This window comes from Malurus melanocephalus, unplaced genomic scaffold (assembly GCF_030028575.1).
Source record: "Malurus melanocephalus ecotype Western Australia unplaced genomic scaffold, MMel_1.1 scaffold_61, whole genome shotgun sequence".
Classification (NCBI taxonomy): Eukaryota; Metazoa; Chordata; class Aves; order Passeriformes; family Maluridae; genus Malurus; species Malurus melanocephalus.
In genome coordinates, this window is record NW_026623293.1 from 259295 (window position 1) to 281639 (window position 22345).

General features: G+C 38.0%; 1 protein-coding gene across 1 annotated transcript in view; it reads left to right on the forward strand.

Moving 5' to 3' along the window:
* NALCN (sodium leak channel, non-selective) overlaps window positions 1–22345 on the forward strand; it is a 210442-nt gene that overhangs the window by 159539 nt on the left and 28558 nt on the right. Inside the window, exons 17-22 of the mRNA XM_057366171.1 lie at window positions 8287–8360; window positions 17472–17573; window positions 18014–18083; window positions 19272–19363; window positions 19525–19647; window positions 22028–22084. Coding sequence (XP_057222154.1) covers window positions 8287–8360; window positions 17472–17573; window positions 18014–18083; window positions 19272–19363; window positions 19525–19647; window positions 22028–22084 — 518 coding nt within the window. The remainder of the gene's footprint in view (window positions 1–8286; window positions 8361–17471; window positions 17574–18013; window positions 18084–19271; window positions 19364–19524; window positions 19648–22027; window positions 22085–22345) is intronic.

Here is a 22345-nt window from a genome sequence, read left to right on the forward strand (position 1 = left end):
CAGAGTGGAGAAGACACAACTGCAGCAGTAGCAAGACTCTGTTCTTGTTGTGGTCTRTCTCTGACTTTTGATGATTTTAAATTGCTTTGTCACTCTTGGCTCTGCATAGTGTGTTCAAAAGTCTGCCTGGAAAAAATGCCAGTTTCTAATTACATTCCGAGAGAAAGGAGGCCAGGGACTGGATACTTTGCCGTTTTTGAAGAGTCATAATTCAGCACTTCCTTCTGGTATTTGCTTTCTACTTCATCAGTTTTACACTAAAATATTTCAAGTKTTTGATACAAAGGCTATGAAGATACATTAAAATCATTAAAGGGGATGATCATACTTTTCTCATTTCTTCAATCAAACAAAATACAGACATGGCAAAATTTTTAGTGCAATTGTATTTGAACAAAAAGCACACGTTAGTTTGGAGTGAAGGAAATAGGCAATGTGGGATTGAGTTGCAGGAAAACACTTCAGTTTGAGCCTTGTATACTCCCTTTTCCTGCTTTTGCTAAGGAATCCAGATCTCTGTCTCCAGGCCCTTCAGTCTTCTCCAGCCATTTACAGGACTCATTCACAAGAACTGATTAACAGTGGCAATGATTGCTTTTTTCTAGTGAAGGCAATTACATGCTTGTGCTTGTACTACCAGAAGTAATACTTTTTTTACCTCCCACTTGAAACTCCCTGTCCATGATCTTCCATTCCCAATCCAGCCCATTCCCTTCTTCCCTAGAGCTTCAAGATCCCCAGCTCAATGTGAGAAGGGAAGCCTTCTCCTCCAGCACTGTACACCCAGTAGAATATATAAAAACCCCACAGTAGCTTGGCCACGAGTCCTCAGCTTCACCTACTGTTGGCTGCCAGAAGTGTTCTACCCTGCCCTCTTTATCAGCTTTTTACAGGGTCTCCCTGGCTCCTGCACTGAGTAGATAGAAAACGCAAGGAAACGAACATACCCAAGGCTGCACTTGCCAAAATGATCAGAGGGATGAATTGCCTCTTCTATGGGAACAAGCTRAAAGTGGGCTTTTCAGCCTGGAAAAAAAAATGTTCTGGGGAAACATTATAGCAGCATTTCACCAGTCAAAGGGGTTTATGGGACGGAGACACACTTTGTTTAAAGGGCCTGTAGCAATAAAACAAGGGCTGATGGTTTAAATTAAATGAAGGTAGAGTCAGGCTACATATACGGAGCAAATTTTTTATGATGACAGTTGTGAAATCCTGAAACAGGTTACCCAGAGGGACAGTGAGTTCCCCATTCCTGAAAATATTCACTGTCAGGTTGGACAGGGCTCTGAGCAACCTGATCTAGTTGAAGATGTCCCCACACATTGCAGGGGAGTTGGACTAGATGGTCTTTCAAGGTCCCTTTCAACCCAAACCATTCTATATTTTTATGAAAAATCTATGCATTAAACCTATGTAAGTTTAAAACTCAGGTATGCCAAAGGGGGAAAGAACAACCATGTTATTATAAGGTATAAAAGAGAGGGATTCTTCTCCTTCCCCAGAGCTGCTCCCCCATGTGTCTGAGATGGACTGTCCTCCCCCTTTAGGTCTTTGCAGATTCTATGAGTGCTAATATTAGCCTTGTCTACATTCTCAGACTTAATTGAAAAAGGTTCTTGGTTATTAAAAGRCGTGTATATTTTCCAGACCAGTAGTCAGCTAATTAGAAGAACTTTAACTTCCTTAAGAGAGAGGCAGCAATCCAGTGCTACAAAATGAATTAAGGCTATTTCAGGTCAATGACTCCTAAGAGTTAAGGAGATTATGCCCACTTCTCATTCTAGATGTCTGATCCAAAGGGACAGCCTGTGAGTTCTTGTGGCACTTATCTAATGCCAGACTGTGCTGTGAGCCTGTTTCTTACACAGGACAACCTCACAAAGCACCAGATTTTCAAAGTCCTAATGAAAATATTTAGTTCTACTTCAAGAGGGGGAAATGGATTAGTGATCTCTAGAGGTCCCTTCTAATTGCAGCCTTTATGCAAAGTTTTCAAATATTCCACACTACCTCTAGGATTTAGTCACTTAACCTGCTTAAATTTTTGTGAACATTTGGTTAGGTATCTACCAAAAACTTGCAGTCTGGCCTTCTATCACTCTTTATGTGACTTGTGTCATGTTCATTTTGAAATAGTCCAATCTCTTCAAATCAAAGATGCATAGGCAGAATGCTGTTGGACAAATATTTGCTTTTGAGAGACTACACAGCAAACTCCTGTGGGCCAGGATATCCTATGTTTTATGGAATGCTCAAGCTTTGAACAGATTCTTYCCAAATATCTCCTCATTCTTTCTTAAAAATTTTTCTGCTATATTGCTTACTGTRCTGACTCTTCATATTTTCCCTAGAAGCTGTACATTTTTGAATAAAAATATAATACCTAATAATCTGTTCATTCTGCAAGTCCACATAAATCATCCATTGGCATACAACAAATTCCAAACTGTAACAGAAGCTTTGGATGATTTTTTTTTTTCCTTCCTTGGAATTTCCGGCATGGCAGAGCAGACTATTCCCATATGGTCCTGCAGTTGCCTACAAGAGATCAGTATTACCAGCACTAATCTAAAATTCCTAATTTTTACAACACTTTCAAAACTGCCTTAGAAAAATGAGCAAAGAAAAGTGTTTCACGCACTTATTTTTTTTCACTGTCAAGCAAACATTTCAGGTATTCATRTATCATTATTTATCTATGACCTTGTCTCACCTTGTGTTGCCAAACACCCACCAACACTTTTCTCTTCTGCCAACTCTGAAGTATTCTGATACAAAAATAATACACTACATCACYACAGATTTTACCTGTTGATAGCAAGCTATTCTTTATCAAATTCCAGTTCAAAATAATTGCTTTATGTAGCATTTCCTGRGGTCTGGGCACTGCAAACATGTTGCTGAAAAAATACATCACACCTTAGTAAACCAAAATAGACAACATTTCTCAAAATTGAAAACCACTGAGGCATACCTTAGCTGGTATAAACWGGCCTGGATTCCCCTGAAGTCAGCAGTGCTGTGCCAGTACACCTAGTCTGTTGGACTGGTCCACAGTCATTTCCTGACATTTCCCTTCACAAAGGTATTGTGCTGTGTTACTTTGCTTTTAATCTTATGCCAAGGATTTTTTTTCCAGGGTAGAAAGCCTGGATTTTTTAAATACACTACTAAATAAATATTATCATTGAAAATGTCTGCAGTACCTTTTCAAAGCAGCGGGTGGCACTTGCAGAGCAACAATGCTCTGTGATTTAGCTTATTTTACAACAGTTGCTTTGTCCTTGTCAACAARTGGGATTTCATGGAATGTAGCATTTAGACCAAGTTCAGTCTGACTGAACTGAATTATTTTGTCTGCCTGAAGACTGTCTTGCCAACAGCAGCAAAGAAGGATGTCAAGACTTGAAGAGAAGCACTACCTGCAGATTTYCTAATTCTATGGGCATATCTGTGTAAATAAACTCAAAGAAATYTGGGAACCAAGACACAAGCTTTATTCATGCTTTTGTAGCAGCACATATTTTCCATCTAAAACCTTTCCATCCAGGAAATACTATTGGGAATTTATTGACCTGCCATAGCGGGTCTTTGCAGTTTAAAGTAATCTGCAAGAGTTTTTTAAAGTGTATTGCTGAAATCATATTTTAGAGTAATCAGAAGCTGTTAGGTGATTTCAGGACAGTGTCATATGCTAAAAAATATTGTTCTGTAGCAGGAAGCCATATGGCACTGTRATTTCTGCRTTGAGTGTACTTATAGGTGGCRTAGASAAGTAAATAAATAAATAAATAAAGGCTAATAAAGATACACTGAGGGTGTCCTCACAGTACAGCACAATTTGTAATAAAAAAACCCAGCAGGCTAAACAGATATACCCTAAAATAACCTCAGCAGAGTGTACTGTACTTATTTAATTTCATGTTGTCTGATTGAGTAATGTCTTTTGTATGTTAACACTGCTCATAATTTCCTCTGCAATGTTCAAGAACTCGGCAGGTATCACAAGTTTTAATTGTCAGCATCATTCTGCACCAGCATGAGGCATTGTGATAGTATTAAAAAAAACAGTGAACATCACCCCCATTTTCTGTTTGCACAGTCCCATTGCATTTTCCTGGTGTGCAATGCAAATTTGGAAAATTAAATGGGAAGTAGTTTAGTTCATTTATGTAATATAGAAAAGGGTGCATATTTTAAAAATCCATACTAATGTTTTATTTTCTTCACCATGCTTATTGACCTCTGTGTGTTAGTATTTAACAGACTGCTGACTCCTTTAAATATGAGAAATGGATCAATTGTGCTTATCTAAAAATATTTTCTTGTRTTGCTTCTTCTGGATATTTTTAACTCAAGATAAATTCACCAGTGTTCTGCTGAAGGAAGGGCTCCTGATTCCTAAAGAGAAAGGAGGACCATTATCTTCAAAAGTCACAGTCCATGGAAGTGCCTAGGTTGTTTTTTGAATTCCATTTTGGACCACTGGGATCCCTAGGCAGTRAACTCTAGGATCTCATATATTCCTATGTATTTCTGGATTAACTAAATGGATACCTGGCTCCAATCTAAATTCCATCACAGTCCAGACACAGACAGGATTGTAAAAATCCCTCAAAACCACTTCAGCCACAGTCCATTGGGAAAGCTTCRACCAAGGTCAGTGCCTAAGGATGTCCTGCCTCAGCTGCAACTTTTACACATAGTCCTGAAAACAAGTGAAGGAAAAGTAAATGCACTCTGCACAAATAACATGATGCAACATCCTGTTCTGATACCTTTCTCCATTCCTATGACTTCCTAGGCATGGAGGGAAAGTTGTATGAGAAGCAGCTGAGGTCACTTGATAAGTTCTGCCTGGAAAAGAGGAGAGTGAGGGGAATTCTCATCAGTGGCAGTCTACAATTTCCTCATGAGGGGAAGAGGAGGGGCAGACACTGATCTCTTCCCTGTGGTGACCAGTGACAGGACCCYGGGGAATGGCCTGAAGTTGTATCAGGGGAGGTTTGGATTGAATATTTGAAAATGATTGTTCACCCAAAGGGTGATTGGGCACTGGAACAGGTGCTCCAGAGAATTGGTCACAGCCCCAGCCTGACAGAGTTCAAGAAGTGTTTGGACAATGCTCTCAGGCACACGGTGTGACTCTTGGGGTGTCCTGTGCAGGGGCAGGAGTTGGACTTSATGATCCTTTCGGGTCCCTTCCAACTCAGCTTATTCTGTGATTCTATAGTTCTATTATTTTTTTGTTCAAACATCACTAAATAAAATTAATGAACAGCTTTGAAAATGTGAACCGAACCCAATCTTTTCTGCCCCATCTCAGTGGCTCCACTCCTTCCCAGAGCTTGCCCTCATCTCTCTGGCTGATGTACCTCTGGCTGTGTGGTGGTCAAATACTGTAGTACAGCACTCATCTTGCACATGCCCAGCAGACAATTACGGTGTTCACTGAAGGCATCARACACAGGGGGTCAAACCATTTCCAGCTGGGGCCGCAAAGGGATTTAGGAGGATGTTTTTATGTAAAACATACACCMGTATCTCTTTCGTTGGTCTTGCTGSCTGGAGCGAGGGTTCAGCAGTCCCTGGCAGTGTGTAAGTAGCCCTTGTCCTAGACCTGCCAGCACCTTTTCCTTAGATGTTCTTCTTGGCACTAGGCAGTTTAATATTTGGCTTGCAGAAGCACTAAGTGAYCTCTCAACATCCTTGTGGAGGCCTTGGAAATACAGAGACTCCTCATTCCTGTTTACCCAGGGCATGATCCCTTGTTGATAGCCTGGGTGGATTTCTTTACTTGGGCCACAAGCTTTAATGCCAAGGTGTTTTATCACCTAATTTAAACACTGAAAAAAGTGGTCTATGACAGATAAGGAGCTGTAGAAAATTTCAGGAAAATGTACATGACTCAGAACTTTTTTAATGAAAACAGATGAGCAAAAACTAGAAATCTGGTAGGAAATTAATGTTCAAAACCTTCCTATGTTTAAAATCTTCCTATGTTTAAAATCTTCCTATGTTTAAAATCTTCCTGTGTTTGAAATCTTTTCAATTTCTAAGATATTAACAAGAATTATTATAAGTAAATGTACATAACACGATACTATCCAGCACACTTTTTTCTCTCATGTTTCAAGTAGTTGCAATTATTCTAAAGCATTTATTTATAACAGGAAAAACTGAAGCAAAACTTCTGGTTTTCCACCTTTGTAACTGCCATTAAGTTTGAGCCTTAAAAAATTATTAACTCACWTCTTGTCAAATAGGTACTCCTGTGGTTTAGATGGTTCTTTCTGCAATTCTGCTGAGGGGGGAAAGGCTACATGGGATTCCACTGACATTCATTTCACTAACATTAGAAAAAGAAATTATATGAAAGAGTTGCCATTGATTTCATCATTGTCWATTATATCTAAATCCATATTAAGATACGCTGCCAGTAAATTCACTAAACCCATGTCAAGATGCTGCAAAYGAGTAAAAACCTGCACAAATATGTTTCAATATATGACAATTTATACCTACACAATATTGATTATAAAGGTATKTTACCTCCCTGTCTGACCATCCAGGAGCCCCTCTGGCAGTCACTCTTGTATCATCTGAACTGAATCCAAGGCCCCTTCCCAGCTACACACCCACRCTCACACAGTTACACCAGGCTTCCWCACCAGCTCCACTCCAGTTTTCCAATAGCAGAGTCTCAGACATCCAGATCCTTGAAATAATTTAATCTTGGTGCAATAAYTRAATAAYAAAATAGCAGCTCAAGCTGGGTACCTCCAAGGAGGGACCCTGAGAAAGGCACCCCAGGCATTTAAACCCTCAGAGTTAAGCAAACAAAAGTCTGGCTGGGACCACTGGCTCCTGCCTCTTGCCTTGGGCTCAGGTCCTGCATCCGCAGAGCTCAACCTGCAGCTTGCACTCCAGCTACCTGCTCTGGATGTATTCCTCAACAGGAATATTTCATACTATGATTTTCAGTTTGTTTTAATGTTAACCAAATCCAGGCAATGGTTTTGTTTGTTTTTTTTTTCTTTTCAGTATTCAGGTGTTCAACAAGTTTATTACTCTTTCTGTAATCTTAACTGAAATTCCAATGTCTTATTTTTAAAACTACATTCTGAAGAGTTGCATACCTCATTTCAGTTTTCAAGTAGCAGGTTGTTTAAGGAACCCACAGATTCTCAAAATAGGGCTGTTTTCAAATCATCTATGTTATTACTTCTACAGGCTGTATAGAGTGTGTTAGGACATGARAAAGGTTAAAGGGGTCACATTTGAAAAGGCTAGGGTTGGGCAAGAGACTGTAGCTTGCTGCTACAGTTGTGGTTTAAAAAGCAGTTTCCATTTTATCAAGGACAGCCAGTACAATTAACAAGTTTTTAACGTATTTTCTCGGCTTCTGTTTCTCAACAAAATAAGGTACCTTACTGTGACTCAGAGTCAATATGAGTTTTGAGAGATGTACTAGCAAAATTATTTGTCAAATGACTCTGAATTTGAGCTASAGTTTTAGAAAATATTAAAAAACGTTCAAAGAAATGTGCTTAAAGATACCATTTTTGATTGATCAAAACCAGGACACGCATTCTAACAGTTTCCAAATATCTCTCAACCATTTTCTTCAAGATAATGATCTCCAAACAGTTGACAGATTTAAGTCTTACAATGTGCCAGAGGCTTTCTGTTCATCACAGGTGCAATTCCTGAGCTAAATACTTCAGCTGTGGTTTGCTCCTTGATTTGCCATGTTTGTTAATCACYTGATTGTTTTTTCATGTATTCAGTACTTTCATTTCACATTCAGGAAGTCGTGTTCACAAGAAGATTCCTGAAATGCTGTTCATGACCCGTGGCAAGCATAAGCACATCTTGTGCAACACATTTTTTCTCTGCATCTGTGAGAAAAAAAAGGCACTGAAATGRTACATCTAAGCTTTGTTAGCTGGCTCTTTTGTACAGTCGAGGTATCTCCAGAGTATGATCCAGCCTAGTCAAAATCCAAAGTGGAAAAGGAGTAGCAAAATGGTGTGATTTGGCCAATTGGAGAAGAAATGTGTAATAAAAGAAATTTGTGCTAGCCAACAAAACTATCTGCTTCTTTTTGCAGAACTACCTAAGGATTGGGATAAGAAGGCCAAAAGCTGCACATAACCATTTTGGCTTTTTCCACCGTCCTTTTCACACACTCAGCATCATAATATTTAATTGGTCTGTCACATACACATGCTATATTTTAAGACAATTAAAAAKTATGCTGTCTTTTTCTTAATTTTATAGCTCCGTAAATCTGTTTTCAGCATCAGAGCAAGAAACCTTCTGGAAAAAGAGACAGCAATCAATAAAATTCTAAGGTAAGTGTCAGATGTGATTTGATACTGTTTTGACTGTAATCTGATTTCYCACAATCTTGTTTGTCATGAATGTTACTGGATGTATAATATTCATAGTAGTGTAGTACATCTATTGCCTTCATTATCAAAGATAAAWTGCTCTTTTCTTTGGCTATTTTATAAGCTTGAACAGCAAAAGAGAGTTATTGTACTTCTTCAGTATGTATTTGAATTGTRTCATACAGAAAGATCATGTTTCAGCTCTTTTCACTTCTTCCTTCTGAATTAACCAAAACATRTCTCTTCATAAGGGGTGTTACTTTGCCTAAAGAATTCTAGCCTGGTTCTTGCAAATATCTGCACATRCACGTTTGCAGGGATTGTGCACTAGAAAGCACAGACTACCGCTAATCATATTCCAAGTACTAAAGGAGAGTGAAGAAGATTTCAGAACTATGACTTCTGTAGAGGGATTTCCTGAATGTATTAATAATGATCACTCTTTTTGGTGTTCYGTATCAAGTAAGTACTCAGCACTGTAAGTGAATAATGCAAGTCTCAGTCTCCAAGACCCGTTTCTGAAGTTATCATATGGGTAACACTGTGTTGCAGTTTTTCATGCCACCGTTGGTTTTACATTAGAATGACTGTGCTTGATATAAGGTGCACTAATAATGCAAACAATTTATAGGTCACTGTTTTTATATTTATATTTGCATTTTGTCAATGAGAGGTCCCAGGTAAATTAACAGGAATAACTGATCTTAAAAGTGCAGATTAAGTAAGGCAATATTTTACAAGGAACAGTGAACTAAGGGTTCAGTGTGATTTCTGAATTAAGAAGTTTCTTGAACATCATTTGAGAAGTTTTATAGCTCTTAATGCTGTACAAGAATATACCACAGGGAGAACTGTAGAAAGTAACATGAAACATTTTTCTGTCTTTAAATCCATGTAATGAAAACATAAAGAACTACTAATTCAAATGAATAATCATTGTAAAAATATTATTGGTAAGTATAAATACAATACTGTAAGTATTCAGTCTTAACAAAATTGAGTGCTCTATTTGTAAGCCTTTCTTTCAGTGTGTGCCTTAATTTTACAGGCATTARCGTTACAGATAGATTAAGCAAGATAATTCTTAAAATACAAGTTTAGATATGGSCATCCTGGCAGCATTTCAGTGAAACATTTGTAGTGAAATTCTGTGTTATATGAGAACTGGAAATGTTATTGACACCTTCAGGGTTATACCCATCAGTTTGTTTGGTGTGCTTCATGTATATACTGCAGAGAAAAAATGTAGACAAGAAAAAATACACTACTTTGATATATTGAAATATTTTAAAAAACAACCCTGACATTGTAGGAGCTCTATTCTTTTGTAGATAGAAGAAAAAAATTCAATCCTGGAAACTGAAATTCAGAATTCTCCAGTCAGCACAGAACTTTCTCCTTTTCAGAAGTCTGAAACAGTGGGAGCAGATCCAAGCAAATCGTTTGGACTTCACTGAGTTCTCAGAGATACAAGGACAGAACCAGARATCAGTCCTGCCAGTTTCAATCCTGCTGCATTCGCCCCAGTCCTTCAGATCATGGCTTCTGCCAAAGTCTTGTATCTAAAAGGACTTCTCATCAATTCACCTGAATTCCTCWGAAGAAAAGTTTCAGAGGCAGAAGAATAAAGTTTTAATTCACTAATATATTTTATTTTTAATTAATGTATTTTCTCTATTAATTTATTCTACATTTAATTAATTTTTCAATCTGTTTCCTGGATCACCAGCAATGAGCTTTGAGAAACACAGAGAAAAGGAGGGAACTTCTGCCAAGTAAGAGAAACATAGATCATGTGTCCTCTAATAGTTTCTTGGGCTGCTTGTAAGTAATTTAGAAGCAGCCTTACTCTCCTTCTGAGGAAAAGATCAAGTACTGTTTATTGTTCCTTGTAATTGTCTCAAAATCGTTAAATACCCTCTGATCAATGACACTTGCAGTGCATYTGTTCCAGCATAAGAAAMTTGTTTGTGGCACATCTGTTGGGCAAACTGATAGAGAGCATTGCCAGTGATGGGCTGACTGATCCTGAGCACTGCCAGTGTTCCCTCTGTTGATGCAGGGRAGTTTTACAAACAGGAAAATTCAAACTCTCAACACGAGACATTCTTATTCTTATTTTTGCTTTGGTTGTAAATGCAGTAAACTCCTTCATAAAATTAGATGACTCTCAGCTATTCAAAGAGTCTGATGAAAGAAGAAATGGCATTTATGCCAAGAACAATAAGAGGGAATTCAGCATGTCCCTTTTGAGGAGTTTGCTTCTGGCATCTTTTTAATTTTTGTCCACCTGAATTAAAAAGCATTTGTCTAAAGCAATACCTCTGTACAGTAAAGGTGCCCATGGGCAACTTCAACTTGACAAAAATGCTATGCTGAAAGGGAATTTTAAGTCAGTTTTAGCGTAAGTCCATTTCYGACCTTTTCCCTCCAACTTTTTAACTTTGTCAAATTATTTTTAAATCAAATTGTGAATGTTTCAGTATAMCCAACTGTACAGAAGGACTGCATTACACATAGTACTGTCATATCTCTCTTGTGCCTTCTCTGTCGAAACCTCAATTTTTCCTTTTATATGCAGCTTCACATCTTCTTCCCCAAGGGGAAGAAAAAAGACATTAATAGCCCTTGACCACCAAGGGAGACAGTTCATGTGCTCAGTCCCAGGTGTCTCACCTGCTCATCTGGTGTTACATTATGCAGCAGAACTGGTGTCTTGGGTCTCATTGTTTTCCTTCGGCTTTTTTTGCTGCACCCCCAGGGAAATATCTCATTTCCAAACATCCTTGTTTAGAAACCAACCTTCACCCTGCCTCCTTGAGGTCTTTGTGCAGTTTGGCATGAAAACCAAGTCAAGGATGTAGCAGCTGCTGTCCTGGTACTTTGGTGTTTTGCATCACCACTGCCTGTGTCAGAGCACAAAGACCTTAAATCTTCACATAAATCCATTCTGAGGTGGGGTCTTCAAGCTTGAAATATGAAATAAAGTAAAAATGAATTAGAGACATTTAAAACAAGTCTTTCAAAACACAATCACATTTAATAGTGCCTCTGAATTGCAAACAACACCATTCCTTTCTGAAAATTACAATGCATTTCCCTCAGCAGCAATAACCACTTCTAGCAAATTTGCTTTCTCCTGCATAACTTTCATGCTTCTCACGTTCCTCTCACTCTGTGTTGCTGTGAGCACTTTTTCCTCTTAAAAGCAAGTTTTGTGCCTGTGGTTCTTCTGACCCTCATTCCTTGCTCAGTAGTTATCTAAGAATGGGGTCTAGTCATTTATTATTCCCCCTGGCTTTCTGAAGTAGAGAGGGTAGAGCAGGTCCAGTCAAAATGTTGTGTATAAATGAGCTCATTCTCTCCAGTGCTGAGGGTAAGTTATAAACAGCACAGAATAGTARGCAAAATGAGCAAATTAAAAGTAGTCTCACACAGTCTCACAAAACATAATCAAAGTGTCAATAGTGCAAAACCTGATTCTGGTGTCCATTGAACTGTGCTTCACAGAATCAGAGAATGGTTGAGATTGGAAGGGACCTCTGCAGGTCATCTGGCCCAGCCTTCCTGCTCAAGCAGGATCACCCAGACCAAATTGTCCAGCACCACATCCAGACACCTTTTGACTATCTCCAGGGAAGAATACTCTACAACACATGTATATAAAATATATATTGAGACAGTTTGGGAAACTTTTTTTTTAATGGGCAGCATTTTATTTGCTTTTCATTACAGCTGGTGCTATAGTTAAACTGTAAACTGATGCTAGGTGTGGGCAATAGGATTTTTACTGTTCTAGACAAGATGGGAATAACTTAGGGAGGGAATAGCAACTCATGCTCAAGTGGAGAATTCAGTTTCATAAGCAACTAATTGAATTAAGTGTTTTTATCTTTTGTTTGCAACTGAGATTGGCATGGTGGAATGGGGGGATGTGGGGGGAAGAGGGGAAGGAAAATAGGGAAGAAAGAATTGCTTGAATTAAGTGTTCTATTCTAGTTCGTTAATATAATAAAAATTATTCAGACTTTGTTCATACAAGTTCTGCAAAATACAGTGATTTCCAGGAAAGCCATAAAGTTTATCTCTGAATAAAATCTCTCTGAACACTAATATACAGAATAAGCAAAGATATTTTCCAACCTAAATGATTCTATGATTCTATGATCCCAGAAGATATRTCTTTGGTATCCTTTATTACAAATYAGCCTGTGTTAAATAACTGACTTGTATTAGTTGGTGATGAATCACTTGCAACAAATTTCTTGGCATATATTTTGTGTTTTCTCTCTTAAGAGTATGATTTCTTTCTTGATAACTTTGAGCGTTTGACCCCATGGATTTCTCAGAACAAATGTTCCAGGTAAGTTCCATTGATGATTGTTGTCATCAGRTGCAAAATCCAGACTTAGTCACCACCTTCCTAAATCTCTACAAGTGTATGATATCACTGGATTTCACCTGACTGATGCAAAGACAAACAAAAAGGAATACTGGAATGCACATATCCATTGGTGAGAAGTTACTCTGTTTTATGGGGTTTGTGCCAAATGAACCCCATGTTACGGATCACTGCAAAGCACAATTGTGAAGCTGAGTTATTGGGCTGTGGAGTCTCCAACACTGCAGATGTGGAATAGTGTACCTGTCACTGGTCCCATTTTGAGAGAGGTGTAGACTGGAGGCCACTCAAGGCCACTYGAGGTTCTTCTACATTGCTTTTATTGATCTTTTACAGTCCAATAWAAATTGTTATTATACAAATGTCTGTGAGAGGAGAAGCTGAAACAGCAAGGCAAGAGTGACAATCACAGTAAAAACTGCTAAAGGAAAGGAAGTCTCCTAACACAGCTCAACTGCCTGAGCAGTCACTAAAGAACGTAAGTGATTATTTGTTCTTTTCCTTTAGAGACATATGGAATGAAACAAGAAAAAACATGGAAAAGAAAAAACCTTACTGACTCAAGTTGCATTAATAATCCATTTTATTTTACCAGCCAAATTCAGATTTCTTTAAAAAATAGTATATTTTTCCCAAAGAAACCCAGTAGTGTATCTATGGTGAAAATGTATGTTTTGCTTGCTATTCAAAAAGTGCCTCATTGAATTAAATTTATAAATGAAAGAAAGAAACACTACAACACCTCTCAGGTGGATTCCCCATGAATGTTAGGCTGTCACATTTGACCATATAGTCCAAGGTGGAATTATGAGAGCATAGAAAGATTCAGTAAGGATGGAGAGTTAGAGAGAGTGATAACAGTGCTGAATGAGGCTGATGACTGTACCAAAGTGCACCACACTACCAAGGCTTCAGTGTGGGCATGTTTCAGGGCCAACAACAAAAGTACATGGTAATTTATGCATCTGCTCCAGTTACTACATAAGTACTCACTCATTAAAATACAGAGAAAAGAAACCCAAATCATTGTTATACCAGAATACAAGAACAGTAAACACATGTTGTGGAAAGGATGCCCAACTGAAAAATCCAAGCGTGAGCCACATGCTTACCCTCTTCAAGAGACCTCAGAATATTCATTCAAGGTATAGTATTTTGAACTATTGATCAAAACCTTTAACATTTTACATTTGGTCAAAGAATGTTACTTGAAGCCTCTGTTCACAACTTATTTTTCAGGAATTCCAAAGCATGAAATAGTTTGAAGGACTTCAAAAATGTGTATTTCCTAACTGCTTGGAGGTAATACAAACTATGTGGTCCAAACTATGTGGTATCCCAATATTTTTGTCTTTTTCTGTGTGATCTTCACCTGGCTTTCTGGTATCCTAAAAAAATGCATTTTCTCTTTCAGGATATTTTATCACATTTGCACTTTTCAAGACAAATTTGGAGYATGTGGTTTGCAGCTGCTGAACTGTGTTCAGAGTTCTGCAAGGTGAGTACAAAGTCTGGAAGATTGACGTATTTCTTGTCTCTACTCCTTTGCCTCATAACTTCCTTGTTCCTCCATAACTGAAAGTGAACCTATCCAGTGTTTCAGGGATGGGGCATAGGAAGATGAAAAGGGCAGTTTTAGCTAAAAAGGGTAATTTTSTCTCTGTTGTTTGAAAAAAGGTCAAAATATTCTGACCGGCTACAGTTATGTGAAGATCTATCAAGGCAAGAAAAATATTTTTTCAAAACCTGAATTTTCAAACCACATAGGACTGAATTTTTAACACKGCAGCACATTGTGCCAGATGTGGGACTGAGCTTCAAGCAGCCAAATCTGCCTGTGAGCTAAGGGATGAACTCTACCATCTAGTTGACAGAGGTCTAATCAGTAAAGATAATGGAGCCCAGTGAGATCTTTTGCTGAGTGCTATGTCTTTAGATGCCCACTTTTTGTTAATTTAAWACCTTCCAAATGTAATTAATTAAATTAATTGACCAGTTGTTCAGTGAAGTTGTTTCACATATATACATACAGTAATGCGAGAGATGCCAGCGGATGTCCAAAACATCCTCTGGAAGGTGGCAGGTAATTCAGAAATTTGTAGGGGTATTGTATCCTGCTGGAGCAGCAGCTGGAAGTGAGAAAATACTCCAAGGCATGGCAGGGAGTGCTGGCCACCTCTGCACAACCGATTCAATTGAGTCCTGCATCTCCACTGGCTGTGAGTGGTGCCAGGAAGCACCGAAGTGTGTGTGTCTACAGTGAGAACACAAACCCTGCTGCAGACACTCAAACTGGCGACTGCAGTTCTGAAAACTTCATGGCACCTGCTATCTTTTTTTTTTTCAAAAGTCCCCAAAGATCTGCTACTCTAGGTGTCTAAGCAGCTGAAAAATATCCAGATTCTGAGTCAAAAGGATAACAAAGCATGGCTTTTACTAAGAGTTCATATCATATAAGTAAGATTAAGGCACTAATTCCCGTGAAGTGGTGAATGCCAGGAGAGGGGCTGTCAAAAGTAGACAAGGCCTTGTCAGCACAGCATCTTTTTTCTCTGGAAATACAAAAAAGTTTCTTTGCAATTATTGGATAAAAATTTCTGATCTCTGTGCTAAACTACTTGTATTTCATTATTTCTCTGTTGACTTCAGAAGAGCTTCAGGGCTTCCAGAGGTATTGAAAATGAGGCAATGGATATAAATGCTAAAGTTAGATTTAGGAATCTAACTTAAAGATCATAAACAATACTAAGTTCTTCTACAGGTGGTACTTTTTATGCATGCCCATTCAGCCATAGTAGGCCCATAGTGTATGGCTATGTCTATTTTATAACATTATTAATAATTCAATAAACCATCTTGTTCATGATTCAGGTAAAGAATTATTACTTGAGCATTTAAAGTTCTCTTTTATTGTGAACACTAAGTGTTTATGTAACTTGGTATTCAAGTTCCCTGGTATTCAAATACAAGAACTTGAAAAGTTTATGTACAAGTTATTTCTTGATGTCTAGAAAATAATTTTAACTGTTAAAAGCAGAGCAAAAGAATTTATATCTACCGGGGAAAAAAGAGATAAGTTACCCTCTGTCACACCAAGAAGCCTCTATACAGAAGTCAGACCCCAGAACTTTTCATTGTCTCTGCTGGGAGAAACGGGATTGTCATTTTAATCAAGTCAGATAGGATCTATTTTTAGGGAAGAAATTTTCCTTTTTTTTTTTTCAATCAAAAATTGCAAAGGTGTTCAGATATCTCAGTTGTTTTCTGGCAGTGTTATGTGGTTTCAACCTCCATAACATAATGCTTAAAACCCTTTGGTATTAAAATGTTCATGATGAGCTGTATTTTGTAGGACATGCAGTAATTTTCTTATATGTCATGATGCTTCAGTTCACTTTAGTGTAACCTAATGCTTTCTGTAACAAGTGTTGCACAATGAATTTTTCTAGCATGCTAATCTGATTGGCAGCGGTGACACTGACAAGCATTCTAAGCTTCTCATTTTTGTTCCAGATATCCCTTTGGATTCCTACTTGTATTATTTCCATGTTTAAATCCAAAAGAAGGAGGAGAAGTGGAGAAGAGTGAAAAACAAAGCCAGAGTGGGGAAAGAACTTGCCATGGACACCTTTTGCTATCAAGCATGATCATTCCATGCTGTCAGGGCATAAATTTCAGACTTACAACAGGCTGCTGAATAGAGTGCTTACATAAATAATGGATAGTTTTTTTCATCTTTTCAGAAAAAATGAAGATTCAGTTCAATAAAAAGTACAGAATGTTACTGGCTGGGTCTTGTGTTTCTCGAAATGTTCTCATGAAGCAAAATGAGCAATAAGGAGTGCAGAATGTAAACAAAATTGAATCATTCTGAAAAGTTAAAATGTGTTTGTAATGTTGAAATTCCATTTCTCAGCCATCAGRGGGATCTGTGTGAACTCTTTTAGTGGAAATTTCTCTATTTTCTTAAGCAAATAAATTTCATTGTAACCATCAAGATAAAGATACAYGTGGTCTGTTTAGCTGTAGCACACTTACTGGCCAACTAAGACTCATTTCTGCCAAAAYGTATAACATGTATTTGCTGAAATTAAGCAAAAATCAAAATGAACTGTGAACAAACAAGTGAGAATACCCACACAACAAAATGCTGCAAGTTGTATGCAGAGAGCAGACATATCATATTACAGAATATGAGCGGTGTGCAGCTTTTCATTTCATACTGTATATGGTTCCAGTTATTTTGAACATTCCAATTTACGTTGTAAGTCTTAAGTGTGTATGTACAGCCCTGAAAGGAAGTAAAATTGATATTGTACTTGTTCTATTCCCTTCTTTATTGCTGAGAAACTGGTTTTACTGRTGGTTAGTGTGTGGCTTGAGCCCTTTCACACTTAGCAAAGTCTTGAGAGACCACAAATTCTACAGCAAACTGAAAAAAGTCATAGATGKCCCTTGCCAAGGCATGGATGACCAGTTGTTTTGCAGAGTGGGGACCATTGCCTTGGAAATATTTTCATGGAAAGTCCACTGCTCTTTTTTTTTTATTGTCTATTGCGTTTGAAATACTTGCTCCCCACAAAGCCAAGCTGACTTCTCTGATTGTATTACCTCTGAAATTATCATTTATACTGAAAACTCTGTGCCATCATCTTTATATTTCTTCATAGGGCCTGCACCAGACAACGCATGCTGAGCGGATCATTTGAGGGGCAGCCAGCAAAGGAAAGGTCAATACTTAGTGTCCAGCACCATATACGACAGGAACGCAGGTAAAAATGGRCAGAAATGATGGTTTAAAATGTTTTTGCAATAAAAGTGACAAAARGAATTAAATTTGAGCAATCCCTAACATGGGAAAAGCCAAACCTTCTTAGCTTCAGTACAAAGAACTGAATTCTACATTCTTCACTGCAACCGTAATGAAATTCATTGTACTGAATAAATAGAAAAAATGCCTTTTTATTTCAAATGTCATTTCTTTTGCCAACTACAAAGCTATCAATTTAAAGATCAGAAGGAAAGAAATTGGCTTGTGTTAGACCAGATTGAAAACAATTGAAGAGCATATAAGCTTCTGATGTTAGCAAGAGAAAAATGATAAGAATTTGAGATATTGGGTGGCTGGAGAGCAGTGCTTTATAATGGTCATCTTATAAAGGTCAAAATTTCATCTTGAGATGTATTGTTAAATTGATTATGATTGTTTCAGGTCACTGAGACATGGTTCGAACAGCCAGCGAATCAGCAGAGGAAAATCTCTCGAAACATTGACTCAAGATGTAAGTCCTCATAGAAATGCTGGTTTCAATTTGAGAATGTAAGAAACAAGAATATATACTATCAAATAAATTCTTGTGTAAGACTAATATCTATTTGTGAACTTGCTTACAATTTGTCTTTTGAAAACTTGAAAGGAAGTCGTAAGACAAATGCTGTAACTGCATTAGAATTATCCTCAAAATAACTGACGTGGTTATTTCRCTGATAGACTTACTGGTTTTGGATACTTGCTGAGATAGATTCACTGTGCCTGTGGACAGAGCATTGGAACACAACAATCACTACCCAGGACACCTTAAAAAGCCTTACTCTGGAATTAGGCAAATCACTCAGGCTGGCAAAACTGCACTTCAAAATTTCTGTGGGAAKTTTAGCAATATTTTCCAAGCAGCAGAGCTGTCAGACAAAGAGACAAAGATGAAAAGGGAGAATGGTAATAATGGATTTCACTGTGGTGTAATTTGATGCAGTTAAGTGCGTTTTCATTTCTGCAAATTCATATGATATTTTGTGGTTCTCTGTGACAATGAATATGCCAGCAGCAATATTAGTCACCCCAGTTCCAAAGTGTCAGTGTCTCAGTCTTTAAAGGTAACTAAAGCAGATGTGGCTTTACCAGTGTCCAATAGTAAGGGTAACACCAGCATTAACCCACCAGGAGTGCTCTAAAGACTCATAGAATTGTAATGCTGATTGTTCTCTCTACTGGATGAGCATCCTGCCTCCCTCCCTCCCTTCCTGTCCCTCATCCCTGCACCCAGCAGTCACTACCTGTATGATGTTTGTACCTCCCAGCCTGACAGCTGTGCAGCAGGCTTGAGAAACTGAAAGGGTGTCTAAAGCCTTTTCTTTCCCAGTCTTTGCCCTTAGTAACTTTGATGGCATTCATTCCAGTTCAGAGAAATTGGCTGGGCTTATAGGACCTCTGTTTTTGAAGTTAAAAGTTAGATTGGATGGAGCTTCAAGCATGAAATTAGTACTGAAATTAACCTTGATGAAAATAAGGAGTCTTATGCGGTAGATAGAAAATACTGTGCAATATGCTTGACTGAGTTGATGTGCAGTACATTTGGAAATAAAGATCTTTCATTTGAATATTTCTATGTGAAATACCGTATCTTGCTTTCATCTGAAACATGAAAAAACAACCCTCAGACCTCGATTAAAAGGAATCATTTTGCTTCTAGCACTCCAACACTGTGAGATACAGAAATGCACAGAGAGAAGACAGTGAGATAAAGATGATCCAAGAAAAAAAGGAACAAGCTGAAATGAAAAGGTATTTAAAAATCAAAAGTCTGAGTGCACGTTTTCTGTATTAACTATTCTCTGTATGAAGTTAAAAGTATTAAGAGTCAACATGAAAAAAAGGACAAAGTTTAAGGGATATTTTTGCCAAGTATAATGTATAACACTTAATAATTTACATTTTCTCAAAAGGAAAGTCCAGGAGGAAGAGCTGCGAGAGAATCACCCATATTTTGATAAACCCCTTTTCATAGTGGGCCGTGAGCACAGATTCAGGAATTTCTGCCGAGTGGTGGTACGGGCTCGCTTTAACGCGTAAGTTCATTTCATAGCAACATTGGTTCCAGTGGATATTTACCTCCCAGTCCTTAGAAATCAAGCTCTAGCTTTTCTTTTACCTGAAAAACTATATAGTGTGGTCACCAGACAAACTGGCAGCCACTTCTCTGTGGTGTAGTCTTGCTGYCAGAGGAATAAAATAAAATGCTGTGGAAGGATTTGAGCAGTCTGTGATGCTGAGGTGAACAAGATTGTGGGGAAACTGCAGGCATGAGCTGAGAGGAAAGGCTAAAGTTTCCCACTTTTGGACCTTCGGGAATCAGCTTGCTATTCCCTTCCTRTTCCTTGTCATTTTTATACACCAGCAGTTACTCACAGAACAGACAAAAGTGAAGAGAAATGAATTGCACCTGTGCTCACCTGAAGATTCTGTAGCCCATAATTAGGGACACACAATGGGATGGGGAAGTGTTCAGCTGTGGGAGATAAAAGGAGAAAAGTTGGAACCTGATGAAAGCCAGGAAGACTCAGCARCTAAGCTGTAGGTGTGCGAGTGTGGCAGATAGAGATCCATGCGCAAGCAGCTTGATATGAAATCATCTTACAGCTCTTCTCTTAAACCTCTGTCTCTTGCTGACACCCCAGTTTTAAAGTTAAGGCATGTCACCTTGCAGAGAGACTGTAAGGCAGAAGATAGTTCAAGGCTGTGAACTTGGCACGTAGAAGGACTGGTTTCAGCAGCTGCTTTACCATTGATTTTCTCTGTGCCCTTCAACAAATTACTTCTGGTTAGCATGACAGGATGGTTAGATACTCAGTTTTAACAATACCTATATTTAAGTGTTCTGCCACCTTTGTAGAGACATGTCCTTATAAACCCTCCTTTCTATGCAACTGCTAACTTGATTGTGGTGCACTGGTCCATGAAGCAGTTGCAAATTAAAACAGAAAAACAAAATACACAGTCATTCCAATCCACTTATCAAATGCTTGTTAGTACCTCTTAGCATTGTGGAGTGCCCAATGGTGACAGGATATTTGTATTACAACAGTTTTAGATAAAATATTTGCAGTTTTAAGAATATGCTGATGGTCTGAAACAGTCTTCTTTATTTTATATTAATTAAATCCTACCTGTTTTATTTGTTGTCCCATCTAGCTTGCTGAGTAAGATATTCTAGATACCTTTTTCAAACTGAGAGGGTGCATATTTCCTTCTAGTAAAAAAGCGGAGAAGTTGCTATGTACAATGTAGGGAGAGACGTGAATTTAATGAGCAGAAGTCAGTGGATTCATTGGGAGGGCACCTAATCCAGTATGTTCTGTTTACTTACTGGTGTAAATGAGTGAACCTGGCCTGTGGAAGATGTTTCTTKTTCTCCTTGTATGTCTTCCTGTAATTCATAACCATGAAATCGCTCTGGTGGTAATTCCTCAAGTCCGTTCAGTCCATTTTTCAATTTAAGTTCAGCAAGGAAATWATGGCAATTTCACATCCCAATGGCTAGAGCCTTCCAATGAAATATAGGATATGTCAGTGCAGATCCTGTCTTGGCGTGATTTCCTATGGGAGTTGGAAGATAAGTAAAAGTGCCTATAACCAGTGKGTCACGGGAGGCTTCTTGGATAGAATTTTTGTGCTTCTYCTGCAGCAGTTGTTCTGCTTTTATRAAATTGATAAATAATTGCTGCAGCAAGAACTTAACTCATGTCACCTAGATATGTGCATGTTACTTACGKAGTGGGTCTCACTCCTTGACTGCCTAATGAGTGTTCCGATATGGAAGGTAGAGCACAGCAATTACATGGGAAAATTCAGATATGGAGAATCTAAAAATATTAGTCAGAAAGAGATTGAAGAAGTAATAAAAGACATAGAGCTTGTGGAAGGATTTGTGTGTGTGTATATATGTTAACTGAGGATGTCATTCAATCAAAGTCATATAGTGGTTTGACTTTTGGGGAGCATTAAAGATCATTTACTTCCAACCCCTCTGCCTTGGACAGGGACACCTTTCACTTGATCAGGTCACTCAGAGCTTCATCCAGCCATGTTCCAAGAGGTCTTAAGAAAATTTAAAGAGCAAATTCAGTAGCAGGTTATCCCCCTTATTCCCAAGCCAATTACAAGATCAAGTTCTTGTTTACAAAAACAAGACCCAAAAAACCAGTCATTTCAAAGAATCTTAATGGAATTACAGGTATGCAATGAGTTAAATTGATACCAGCTGTGTTAATAATATGACTGAAATTGCATAGAATTAAATGAAATATATACAGGCATTTAAAATAAAGACAAGATAAAATGGAGCCTTGATTTAGGTCAGAAATTACTTTGAGTTGATGGATGCAGGGTATAATTATAATGCTGACTAAAATAAAATGTAAATGACTGTATCTTTTCTTCTTTTTATAGTTCTAAAACGGATCCTGTTACTGGAGCTGTGAAAAATACCAAATACCATCAGCTTTAGTAAGCATTGCAAAAGTAACGTTGCTTGGTCACATAAACCTGAAGTATAAGTGTCTGAGTGTGTGTGCACACACATGCATGGATGTGTTTAAATGTGCATGCACATGTGTATGTCTTTTTTTTTTTTTTCTTTTTTTTACCAGAAAAGGTTTTCCTTACTATGGAGTTTGGGGAGAAGGATGAATAGGAAGAGAATTTTTTAATCAGACTTTTTGTCTTCATTTGCATGTAACTTCTCTAGTTCTACTATGCATTTCTGAA